Source organism: Eimeria tenella, genomic scaffold (assembly GCF_000499545.2).
Source record: "Eimeria tenella Houghton genomic scaffold, Eth_scaff10, whole genome shotgun sequence".
NCBI classification, from domain to species: Eukaryota; Apicomplexa; class Conoidasida; order Eucoccidiorida; family Eimeriidae; genus Eimeria; species Eimeria tenella.
In genome coordinates this window covers 555454-567566 of record NW_013541458.1, presented here as the reverse complement: position 1 = coordinate 567566, position 12113 = coordinate 555454, and the positions used below count along the sequence as shown (strand labels likewise).

At 47.1% G+C, this 12113-nt stretch overlaps 3 protein-coding genes across 3 annotated transcripts in view; 1 reads left to right on the top strand and 2 right to left on the bottom strand.

Moving 5' to 3' along the window:
* Window positions 1–755: 755 nt before the first annotated feature.
* ETH_00013355 (inositol polyphosphate kinase domain containing protein, putative) lies at window positions 756–2743 on the bottom strand (the record flags this gene model as incomplete). The annotated part of the gene is made up of 3 exons (XM_013372597.1): window positions 756–811; window positions 1001–1330; window positions 1705–2743. The coding sequence occupies 3 exons, from the start codon at window positions 2741–2743 to the stop codon at window positions 756–758; spliced, it is 1425 nt and encodes a 474-aa protein (XP_013228051.1).
* Window positions 2744–4016: 1273 nt separating this feature from the next.
* Window positions 4017–9334, top strand: ETH_00013350 (uncharacterized protein; the record flags this gene model as incomplete). The annotated part of the gene is made up of 5 exons (XM_013372596.1): window positions 4017–4190; window positions 5881–5960; window positions 7621–7726; window positions 8207–8314; window positions 9233–9334. 5 exons carry the CDS (start codon window positions 4017–4019, stop codon window positions 9332–9334), a joined length of 570 nt encoding a protein of 189 aa, XP_013228050.1.
* Window positions 9335–11657: 2323 nt separating this feature from the next.
* The window catches only part of ETH_00013345 (DNA/RNA binding protein, putative), a gene marked incomplete at both ends in the record, with an annotated part of 3159 nt that continues 2703 nt past the window's right edge, over window positions 11658–12113 (bottom strand). The window contains one exon of the mRNA XM_013372595.1: window positions 11658–11934. Within this exon, the coding sequence (XP_013228049.1) occupies window positions 11658–11934 (277 nt within the window). The remainder of the gene's footprint in view (window positions 11935–12113) is intronic.

Sequence of the window (12113 nt, the reverse complement as noted above, 5' to 3'; positions counted from 1 at the left end):
GGGGCTGTCGGGGGGCCCGGGGGGCCCCCCTGGGGGGGCCCCCGAGCGCGTGGCGATGGTGAAGTTGGTGGACTTTGCGCATGCAAGTTTGGGGCTGGGGGGCCCCGAGAAGGGCTGCCTTTTGGGGCTTTCGAATTTGCTGCATGCACTCGAAGCTGCTGCGGGGGCCCCCCAGGGGGGCCTCGGGGCTGGGGGGGTACAGGAGCTGCTGCAGGGGTGGAGCCAGCGCGGGGCGCAGGGAGACACAGCTAGCTAGCTAGCTAGCTGGCTAGCTAGCTGGCTAGCTGGCTGGCTAGCTAGCTGGCTGGCTAGCTAGCTGGCTAGAGAGCGAGCTAACGCGCCAGAGAACTTTTTTTTAATGTAGCAAGTCGGTCTTGAACTCTTCTCTGTGCTGCTAGCTAGCTAGCTAGCTAGCTAGCTGGCCAGCTAGCTGGGTGCGAGGGGGACTGGCTCGCTAGCTAGCTAGCTACCTAGCGAGCTAGCTAGCTAGCTAGCTAGCCATCTAGTTAGGTGGCTAGCTCGCGATGTAGCTAGCTAGCCGTATCTAGCTAGCTAGCTAGCTAGCTAGCTAGCTAGCTAAGCACTTCGACAGCTAGCTGTTTGGCTAGCTGGGGAGTTTGTAGAATATCTTTAAGAAGAAAGTCCCTAAGTCAAGAATTGAGGTGTACGTACACCCTGTGCAGGCCCGCAGGAGCTGTACACACACCCCAGGAGGTCCCCCCGTTTAAATGCGGACTTCAATTGATCATAACAAATCAAGAAGAAGCAGATAAATCAAGACAAGCTGCAGCAAGAAAGCCCCAAAACTCGGCTGCATGCATGCAGCAGCAGCAGCAGCAGCTGCTGCTGCAGCAGCAGCACCAGGAATAATCTTCTTTCGTGCGCTGGCGGTCTGCGCGAGCCCCGCGCCCCCGCCAGTCCCGGATAATTCGCCCCAGGGGGCCCCCCTGGGGGCCCCCGTGGGGCCCCCGTTGGAGGGTACCGGCGACGAAGAGCAAACTTGCGCCGAAGAGTTGTGGGGAATGTTTTTTGTTGAGAAGAAGAAAAAGAGTTTTGAGAGAAGCCGCGAGGTGTCTGTACACCGCAGCAGGCGTGGGGTGTACAGACACCAGAAAGGCGCGGAAGAGCTCCTGGTAAGCAGCAAGAGTTGTGGGGCGGAAAGCAGCAGCAGCAAGACGGGACCCCCCCTGCCACTGCTGCTGCTGCTGCTGCTGCAGTCCCCACAAGCCGCAAAAGGAGACACCAAGTGCAGCAGCACCTCGAGCAGCAGCTTGCGCTTCCGCCCGCCGCCGCCGCCCCACGCTCACGCCCTCCCCGTGCAGCCGAGTCCCTAAACAGCAGCAGCAGCAGCAGCAGCAGCAGCAGCAGCAGCAGCAGCAGCAGCAGCGGAGAGAGATGGACGCCGGCAGCGGCAGAGGCAGCAGCCACCGACACCCAGCAGCAGCTGCAGCAGCGGCACAAGGGGCTGCAGCACAGCAGCAGCAGCAGCAACTGCTGCAACTGCTGCTGCTGCTGCTGCTGCTGCTGCTGCTGCTGCTGTTGCTGCTGCTGCTAGTCTAGTCTGCATGCATCCTAAAAAGCGGTTGACCGTTTGCCAATTTAGAAGCAAAACTAGTGAATTTGAATAATTAATTTGATTTAATTTAATTCAATTTAATTAATTAAATTAAATTAAATTAAATTAAATTAAATAAAAATGCGCACCAAGTTTAATGTCTATCACTAAGGGGTCTTCGAGGCCCAGCAGCAAATTCTCCAGACACAAAACTGCTGCTTCTTTGTCTTCTCCTTTTTCTTCATTTGCTGCTGCTGCTGCTTCCTCACTTGCTGTTGCAGTTGTTCCGTTTGCTGCTGCAGTTGCTTCCTCATTTGCTGCTGCAGTTGTCTCCCTATGTGCTGCAGCAGTTGACTCCCTAGTTGCTGCAGCAGTCGTCTCCTTGTTTGCTGCTGCAGTTGTCTCCCTATTTGCTGCTGCAGCTGTCTCCTCATTTGCTGCTGCAGCTGTCACCTTATTTGGCGCTGCAGTTGTCTCCTCATTTGCTGCTGCAGTTGCTGCTGCAGTTGTCTCCTCATTTGCTGCTGCAGTTGCTGCTGCAGCTCTCTCCTTATTTGCTGCTGCAGTTGTCTCCTTATTTGCTGCTGCAGCTGTCTCCTTTTTGTCATTTAAATAAACTCCAAACAGCCTGGGCATGAACGGCAGGAGCTCCGCAGCTGTTTCTGCTGCTGCTGTTCCTGCTGCAGCAGCAGCAGCAGCAGCAGCAGACTCCGAGCCGCCTCCTCCATCTTTTCCATTTATCTTTTCTTGCTGCTGCAGCAGCAGCAGCGGGCAGTTTTCTTTGCAGCCCAATGGACAGCCTCCATTCACCAGATCTACAGCAAAGGTACTTGCTGCTGCTGCTGCTGCTGTTGTTGTGTCTGCTGCTGCCGTTTCTGCTGCTGCTGCTGCTGTTTCTGCTGCTGCTGCTGCCATTTCTGCTGCTGCTGCTGCTGCTGCTGGTGCCGCAGCAGCAGCTGCTGCTGCTGGTTCTGGTCCTTGAACTGCTGCCGCTGCTGCTGTTTCTGCTGCCCCCGACGCTGCTGCTGCTGCTGCTGTTTCTGCTGCTGCTGCTGCTGCTTTCCTTTGCACGAGCGCATGCAGCAGCAAATAAAAGTGGGCTTCTGCCTTTGTCGTTTTTTTATAAAAAAATAAACCATCGCTGCTGACGCTCAGGCGGCTTTTGTGGCCGCCCGCGCACCCAAACATCACTGCTGCTGCTGCTGCTGCTGCTGCTGTTGCTGCTGCTGCTGCTGGCTAGCTGCTGCTGCTGCTGCTCGTGCGGTTAACCCGCTGCAGCTACCACTGCCGCATCTCCTGCTGCTGCAGATGAGCTGTTGCTGCTGCTGCGGATCGGCCGCTGTTCTTGCTGCTACTGCTGCTGCTGACTGGCTGCTGCTGCTGCTGCTGCTGCTGCTGCTGCTGCTGTAGGAAAGCTGGGGGACCCCGAGGGGCCCCCGTGCCCTTTGGAAGACTCAGCCCGCGAGGGCCCTAGGGTTTAGGGTTTTGCTGCTGCATTTTTGTTGCTGCATTTTTGCTGCTGTATTTTTGCTGCTGCTGCTTGTGTCTCCCTTTGTCTCCGTTTGCTGCTGCTTCAGGTGTACGTACACCCCAGCACAGACACAAAGCCCCTGTGTTGCTCACGCTCAAAGGCTGAGAGTCAAGGGTTTAGGGTTTAGGGTTTAGGGCTTTGGGTCTGGGGCTGTGGCGGCTGCATCGACTTCGGATCGAGCTCGCGGCGAGTCTAGGGCTTAGGGTTTAGGGTTTAGGGTTTAGGGTTTAGGGTTTGGGAGCGATTGAGGGAAAAGTCGAGGGAAAAGGAAAAGGAAGTGGCGGGGAAGAAGGAGCTGTCTATACACCCGAGGCAGCTGGGGTGTACAGACACCGCAGCCCCCAGCAGCCGCTGAGACAGCAGCAGCCCCGAGGGTTTGGAAGTTCCTTTAATTCTCTTTTGTTTTATTTTAATTTTAATTTTAATTTTAATTTTAATTTATTGTAAATTTGAAATAAATCCACTTCGAGGGTTTGCAGCGCTGGGCTTCAGGTGTACAGACACCTCCGCCGCGCACCCAACAGCCCCGGCCCCACAGCTCCCTTTTGTCCTTCTTGTGTCTTTTCTTTTTCTTTGATTAAATTAATTAGATTAATTAAATTAATTAAATCCAATTTATTTAATTCAGGAAAAACAATTCAAAGCTTTGCATGCAGCAGCAGCAGGCCTTCCTCGTGGCGCGTCTCGCTTCCCTCCCATCCCGCGTCGAGGGTTTAGGGTTTAGGGTTTAGGGTTTGGCGGCCGCTCCCGCCCCAGCGCAACCCGCCTGCCCGCCGGCTAGCTAGCTTGCTAGCGAGCGCTCCTCTGCAGCTAGCTGCTGCTGCTGCTGCTGCTGCTGCCGCAGCTGCTGCTGCTGCTGCTGCTGCTGCTGCCGGTCGTGTCGGCGCGTCGCGCGCAGCTGGGGGAGCTGGCCCTTCGCAGACGGCGGCCATGGGGACTGCAGCAGCAGCAGCAGCAGCAGCAGCAGCAGCAGCAGCAGCAGCAGCAGCAGCGCCTGCTTCGGGGCGGCTGCTGCTGCAGCTAGCGCTAGTTGCTGCCTTCTTAGCAGCTTATTGTGTCCAGCCTCTTTTGGTGGATATAATCAAATTCAATGGAGGCGCCAATGTCAGACTTTATTTATTATTATTTATTATTTCTTATTTATTATTATTTCTTATTTATTATTTATTTATTTGTTTATTTATTATTTATTATGTATTATTTATTTGTTTACTTATTTACTTATTTTCTTATTTGTTTATTATTTATTTATTTATTATTAATTTATCAAGTTATTGATTAGTTTTGTTTATCTTTTCATCTTTTTGTTTTTATCTTTTCCGTTTTTACTTTTTGTCCTTCCTTCGCTTCTTTTTCGTCTTTTTTTAATCTTCTTTTGTGTCTCTTTTTATGTTTTTTTGTCTTTTTTTCCAATTTTTTTATCCTTTTTGTCTCTTTTTTGTCCCTTTTCCGTTTGTTTTATGTCTCTTTTTTGTCTCCTCTTTTGCTTCTTTTTTGTTTCTTTTTTTCTCTCTTTTGTCTCGTTCTTTGCCTCTTTTTTGTTTCTTTTTTGTCTTTTTCTGTTTCTTTTTTTGCTTTTCATCTCTTTTTCCCTCATTTTGTCTCATTTTTGGTCTTTTTTTGTTTCATTTTGTCTGGTTTTTTGTTCTCTTTTTGATTATTTTTTCTCCCTTTTTGATTCTTTTTTGTTATCATTTTGGATTACCTTTTGGTTCTTTTTTAATCTCTTTTTTGTCTCTTGTTTGCCTCTTTTTCGACCTCTTCTCGATTCTTTTTTGTCTTTTTTCAATCTATTTTTGGTCTCATTTTTGATTCTTTCTTGTCTCCTTTTCGATTCTTTTTTTGTCCCTTTTTTGATTCTTTTTTATCTCCTTTTTGTCTCCGTTTTGCCAGTTTAAGGGTCTTTTTCTTCTTTTCTTTATTCCTCTTTTTGTGTCTTTTTTGTCTCTTTTTGGTTTCTTTTTTCATCTTTTTGGTTAGTTTTCGTCTCCTTTCTATTCCTTTTTATTTCTTTTTTCTCTCCTTCTTGTTTCTTTTTTGTTTCTTTTATATTTCATTTATCTCTTTTTTATTTCGTTTTTATTTCTTTCTTATTTCCTTTTTATTTCTCTTCTATTTCCTTTTTATTTCTTCTTTTATTTCTTTTTTATGTTTTTAACTTTCTTTTTCCCCGTTTTTTTTAGTGTAAAATTTTTTATTTCCTTTTTACTACTTTTTAAACTGATTTGTGTTCCTTTTAATATTTTCTTTTTATTTCTTTTTATATTCTTTTTTGTTTCTTTTTATTTCTTTTTTTTCTTTTTATATTCCTTTTTATTTCTCTATTTCTTTTTATTTCTTGTTATTTCTTTTATTTCTTTTCATATTTCTTTGTTTACTTCTTCATTTCTATTTATTTCTTTTTATTAATTTTATTTCTTTATTTCTTTTTATTTCTTTTTTATCATTTTTCTTTTTCTTTTTTATTCCTTTTCATTTTCTTTCCATTTCTCTGCTTCGTCTATTTTTAACTTCCTTCCATTTCAACATACCACTATTTTATTTATTTATTTATTTATTATTCAATTATTTGTTATTTATTTATTTTTTTAATTTATTCATTTATTATTTAATTGTTATTTGAGTATCTATTTATTTATTTATTATTTATTTATTGATTTATTTATTTTTTATTTTATTTTTTATATATTCATTTATTATTTATTTAATTGTTTGTTATTTATTTTCTTTTATTTAATTGTTTGTTTTTATGTATTTATTCATTTATTTTTTATTTTTTATTTTTGTTTTTCAGTCGAGCACTTTCTCAATTTTAATTCCGCACTATTACTCGATGATGATGGTTGGCCTTTTGCCCACGAAGAAGTCCCTCGGGTAAACCCTAAACCCTAAACCCTAAACCCTTGTCCCAGTTCTCCCCAAGGCCCCTGCGGCTCAGCTGCAAACCCTAAACCCTAGACTTTTGTCTCCCAGGCCTCCCCAAGTCCCCTGCGGCTCAGCTGCAAACCCTAAAACCCTAAACCTCCCCAAACCCTAAACCCTAAACCCTAAACCCCAAAACACAAAAACCCCGCACCTCCCTGTACACCCCACACCTCCCTATACACCCCACAGCTGCCTATACACCCCGCAGCTGTCTGTACACCCCACAGCTGCCTATACACCCCGCAGCTGTCTGTACGCCCCACAGCTGCCTATACACCCCGCAGCTGTCTGTACACCCCACAGCTGCCTATACACCCCGTAGCTGTCTGTACACCTCATTGTGTCTCCTTTTAGGGAATGTGATTGGCGGAAAGGCCTCCTGGTGTCTCTTTTGGACATTGTCAACCAGCTGCTCAAGAAAGGCAAGCGGAGGGTTTAGGGTTTAGGGTTTGGGGTTTAGGGGTTAGGGTTTGGGGTTTTGCGACTTGGAGTGGTTCTGGAGCTGCTGCGGTTATGTGTGTCTCCTGATGGCTTTTGGGCTGCTGCTGCTGCTTCATCTGCTGCTGCTGCATCTGCTGCTGCTGCTGCGGCTGCTGCTGCTGCACGTTGACTATGGGCATAAAATACCTCAATTTTTGCCTTTTTTTTCTTTTTTGATTCTGTTTGCTCTCCTCGAACCCCTCTAACAATTTCGAATTGCTTTTGCCTTTTAAAATCTCTTTTATTTCCTTTTATTTCATTATTTATTTTATTAATTTCATTATTTTCTTCTTGTTTTGCAGCGGGGTTGATTTACGCGGGGGCTGCTGTTTATATTGTGGTGGATAGTTCGTCTTTAGTTTGGACTGCAGTTTGGTCAGCTTTGATTCTCAAACGAAGACTCAGCTCCACCCAGTGGCTCGCCGTGAGGGTTTAGGGTTTAGGGTTTGGGGTTTAGGGTTTGGGGTTTAGGGTTTAGGGTTTGGGGTTTAGGGTGTAGGGTTCGGCAGCGTGGGAGCCGCTGAGCCGGGCGGCGCCTCGTGCGCTTCGCTCGCTAGGGCTTAGGGTTTAGGGTTTAGGGTTTAGGGTTTAGGGTTTGCGCGCAGATAGTGGTGATAAGTCTGGGGGTTTCGCTGAAGGCCTGCCAGCTGGAGCTGACGTTTCGCAACGAAGAGTTTTTGGGAACTTCTTTGATTCTGGTTGCTGCAGTGTTAATGGGATTAACTTTTGTTTTGAATGAGAAGTTCATGAAGGGCCAAAACCCCGTAGAAGGCCCCAACCTCGTCTGCATGATGGGGTCCAACCCTAAACCCTAAACCCTACATCCTCCCAAACCCTAAACCCTAGCCACGAACCCTAAACCCTAGGATCATACTCTAGCTTCGGAACCCTACACCCTAGGAACAAACCCTAGACTGTGAACCCTGAACTTTAAGAGCAAACGCTAAACCCTAAACCCTAGCAACAAACCGAAACCCTAAACCCTAGGAGCAAACGCTAAACCCTAGACCCTTAGCACTGACGAGTGCAGCGGGGTGGCGCTGCAGCTGTGCTGCGGGTGCGCCTGGGGCTGCTGCCTGGTGTGTTGACGGCTCCGCTGCTGCTGCTGCTGCTGCTGCTGCTGCTGCAGCGTCTGCAGCAGCGTGGTGATAACTCTCTGGAGTCTCATCTGGACTGCCCCACAATTCGAAGAGGCGGTGCTGCTGCCGATTCGCCGCAAAGGAGGTTCTATTCATGTCAGTTCAAGGGGCCCCCAGCACCCTTTTTAGGGGCCCCCAGTACCCTTTTTAGGGGCCCCCAGTACCCTTTTTAGGGGCCCCCAGCACCCTTTTTAGAGGCTCCCAGTACCCTTTTCAGAGGCCCCCAGTGCTCTTTTAAGGGGCCCCCAGTACCGCTTTTAGGGGGCCCCCAGCACCCTCTTTAGGGGGCCCCCAGCACCCTTTTTCGGGGGCCCCCAGTACCCTTAGGGGGCCCCTAGCACTCTTTGGGGTCCCCTGGGGGAGCCCTAACACCCAAGGAGGACCCTTTAGGGGGCCCCCCAGGACCCTTCTGGGGGCCCCCGTAGTACCCCGTTGGGGGCCCCCTAGTGCGAGGCTCTGGGGGCCCCCCGTGGGTTAGGGACAGCTGCGGGGGTGGTGTAGGGGGGGAAAGCAGCAAGCAGCAGCAAACTGTGTAGGGGTCTCGTTGTTGCTGCTGCTGCTGCTGCTGCTGCTCAGACTGTGGCTAGCTGCAGCCTGTGGCTGTTCATTTCGGGGTGGGTCCACTCGGGGACTCTTTGGTATTTAATGTCCAGCTTCGGCGCCGTCTCCACTGGCATTCTCAAGGTTTGCTGCTGCTGCTGTTCCTGCTGCTGCTGCTCCTGCTGCTGCTGCTCCTGCTGCTGCTGCTGCTGGTGCTTTTGCCGTGATCGGTACTGCTGCTGCTGCATCTGCTGCAGCAGCTTTCGCCGTGACTGGTTCTGCTTTCGCTGCAGCTTGTGGCTTACTGTGCTGCTGCGGCTGCTGCTCCTGCTGCTGCTGGGCCGCTGGGGTGTACAGACAGGGTTGTGGGGTGTACAGACAGGGTTGTGGGGTGTATGCGGAGCTGCAGGGCCTCAAAGTGGCATTAGTTTTTATTATTTCGCATTTTCTTTTTTGCGAAATCCAACCCAACCAGTGCCTCAACGCCTGGACTGCCGCCTCCGCGATCACGGCAAGTCGAGGGTTTAGGGTTTAGGGTTTAGGGTTTGGGGTTTGGGGTTTCGGTCCGGGGGCGGAGGGTTTAGGGTTTGGGGTTTGGGAGTGGAGGTGTAGCCTGGCCGCTGGGCCGTCTCGTGCAGCGGGAGTTGCCGCGCGGGCTCTAATACCCAGGACCTAGGGTTTAGGGTTTAGGGTTTAGGGTTTAGGGTTTAGGGTTTGGGTGTGAGCAGTGCGTGGCGGGGGTAATAATGTATTCTTTGGCGTCTCCCCCAAAAGGAGATTCGCCAAAAAGTGAAAAGTGTAAAACCCTCGAAGACGACAGCCCCGTGGGTGCATGCAGAGCAGAGCTGTGCGCTTGCTGCTGCTGCTGCTGATGCTGCTGCTGCTGCTGCTGCTACTTCCCCCCTAAGCCCTTTCGTGCCACCTTTACTGCGGCAGTCGGGAAACAGAGATATGGGCGGGCTGGAGAAGCTGCTACTGCGCTACTGCTGCTGCTGCGCTGCTGCTGCTGTGCTGCTGCTGCTGCTGTGCTGCTGCTGCTGCTGCTGCTGCTGCTGCTTGCAGGTTGCCTCAACTCGGGAAGCAACGCCAGCCTCTCTGACGGACTTTGTAGTGCATGCAGAGGAGGGGAGGCTCGAAAGCCCCAAACGCCGGCTGCTGTCTTGAGTGCATGCGCATGCAAAAGCCCTTTTAAGATTTCTTACTTTTCTTTCTTTTCTTTCTTGTCCCTAAACTCTACACCTAAATTCTACTTTCCCACAACAAAGGGCCCCCACCCACAGCAGCTCGCTGTGGGGCCCCTAAGGGGGCCCCCTGGGGCCTTCAGCGGCTTCTGGGGGCCCCCAGGGGGCCCCCCAGGGCCCACAGAGGCTTCTGGGGGGCCCCCAGGGGCTCCCACGGCCGGCCTTGCGGGGCCCGCAGTACCTCGTGGGGGCCCCCATTTGCAGCTTGGGGCCCTTCTGGTCCTTTGGGGTCCCCTGTAGGCCTTTTTTTGAACTGGTGCTCCAAGGGGCCCCCAGGGGCCCCTCGGGGCGCCCTCAGGAGCCCCCCAGGGGCCCCTCGGGGGGCCCCTACGGGGTTCCCAGAGGGATTCCAAGGGGGACTCAAGGGGCCCCTAGTGGGGCCCCAAGGGGACCCCATTAGGGGCCCCAAAGGGGCCCTAGAGTTGTGTGTTTTGTTTCTGTGTTGTGTCTCTTTTTGTGTCTCCTTTTTTGTTTATTTGATTTTCTGTGGTTTTGTCTCTTGTGGAGGCGGGCTGTTGGGGTGTCTAGACAGCTGCGGTGGCTGCTGAAGAGGGACCTTGAAATTATTCAATTCTTTATCTATTATTTATTTATCATTATTTATTTATTTATTTATTTGTTTAGTTATTCAGTGATTTAGTTATTTATTTAGTTGTTTAATTGAGTTTGCAAATCAGGAAGTTCGTTTGCAGGCCGCGGCCACGCGGTGTACGTACACCGCGCGGCCGCGTTTGCATGCGTTATTTCGTTTTTTGGAAATTCCCCGAAAGTTCGAATTAATGAAATAAATTTTATTTAGTTTATATATATTGTATATTTTGGCATATACAATATTGTAATATGTATATATTATACGTATAATGTATAATATATATAAATGTATGTATATATTGTATATTTTGTAATATTACAATATATATAGTATATATATATTATACATGCAATATATATAATATATATGTATATGTACTGTATATTATATAATATACAATACATATAATATGTATATTGTACATATAATTCATATGTAAAATATATATATATATATAATATACATCATATATATATTATATATAGTATATCATATAATATACAATAATATATCATGCGTGTATTATACATATAATGTGGAATATATGTAACTTATATGTATTGTATATTATATAATGTACAATATATGTAAGACATATATATACATTATATATAATAACTAAATAAAAGTTATATATATGTATATAATGCAAGTGTGCATATATATGCATATATAATGCATGCACTTCTCCAAAAATAAAGTAAATAAATAAATTAAATAAATAAATAACAAATAAATAAACAAATAAATAAATGAAATAAATGAAATCGGGAATAGAAGGAAAGAAATAATTATCATTAACAAAGGCGGAAAGAAAATTCAGAAAATACCATTTAGTCAACATTTTTATTTTATTTCTTTTTATTTATTTTTTATTTATTTTATTCTTGTTCTCACTTTTTTATTATTTTCTTTTCTTTTTTTTTTATTTCTTTTAGTTCCTTTCTTTTCCATTTTTTTCTCTTTTATTTCTTTTTTCCTTTCTATTTCTTTTTTATTCCCTTTTGTTTCGTTTTTCACTTCTTTTTTATTTATTTTTTGTTTCTTTTTATTTCTTTTTAGTTTCTCTTTTATTTGCACGTTTAAAAGTCCCACGCATATACATAGCCACCTCCGTTTGACACTTTGACACTTGACACTTAAATTGAATTAAATAAACTCAATTTAGTTATTTTCGAATCATTTCAATTCAATAATTTAATCAAATTAATTAAATTAAATTAATTTAATTAATTTAAGCAATTTAATTTATTTAATTTAATTTTCGAATTCTGAATCTAATTGCAAAATTGCGGAGGAGACGGGGGACTTGGGCTTGGTAAAAAACAAAAAAAAAATAAAAAAAGACAAAAAGGACAAAAAAACAGAAAGGACAAAAAGGAGACAAAGGGAGACAAAAAGGAGACAAAAAAGAAACAAAAAAAAGACAAAAAAGGGACAAAAAATACAAGAAAAGGACAAAGATGGAGAAGACACGGGGTGTGTCTTGAGGCCCTTTTGGAGAATTGGAGAAGGATTTTGGAGCTCGAAAAAGGGCTTTTTGAGCGAAATGAAAATAAATAAAATTGCAGAAATGAACAAAAAAGAATTTGGGATTTGACTGCAGAAATTTGGAGAAAATTTGGCGAACTTTGGCGAAGTTTGGAGAAGTTGGTCAGCAGCAGCAAGAGTCGGGTTCTGAGGTGTACAGACACTCGAGATCCTGCGGCTGCAGCAGCAGCCCCCGCGCCACCTTTTGCTGCAGCTGCACTTTTGCTGCTGCTGCTAAGGCAGCAGCAGCAGCAGCAACTTCGTCGTCGACGGGCTGCAGCACGAAGTGGCCCCTTGCGTCCGTCGGCAGCTGCTGCTGACACGGCGCAGCAGCAGCAGCAGCAGCAGCAGCAGCAAACGCGTGCCGCTCCATGCTGCAGCAGCGCCCCACAGCCTCTGCGCTGTACATACACTGCGGCAGCAACTCAGCAGGAACTAAACAAGGATCTGTGTCAGCAAAAAGAGCCCCACTGATTTCTTCTTCAGTTGGGGGCCCCCTGACCCGGGGGCCCCCCGGGGGTCCCCCTGGGGGCCCCCCGGGGGGCCCCCAGGGGGGCCCCCCCGGAACTCAAAAGGAAAT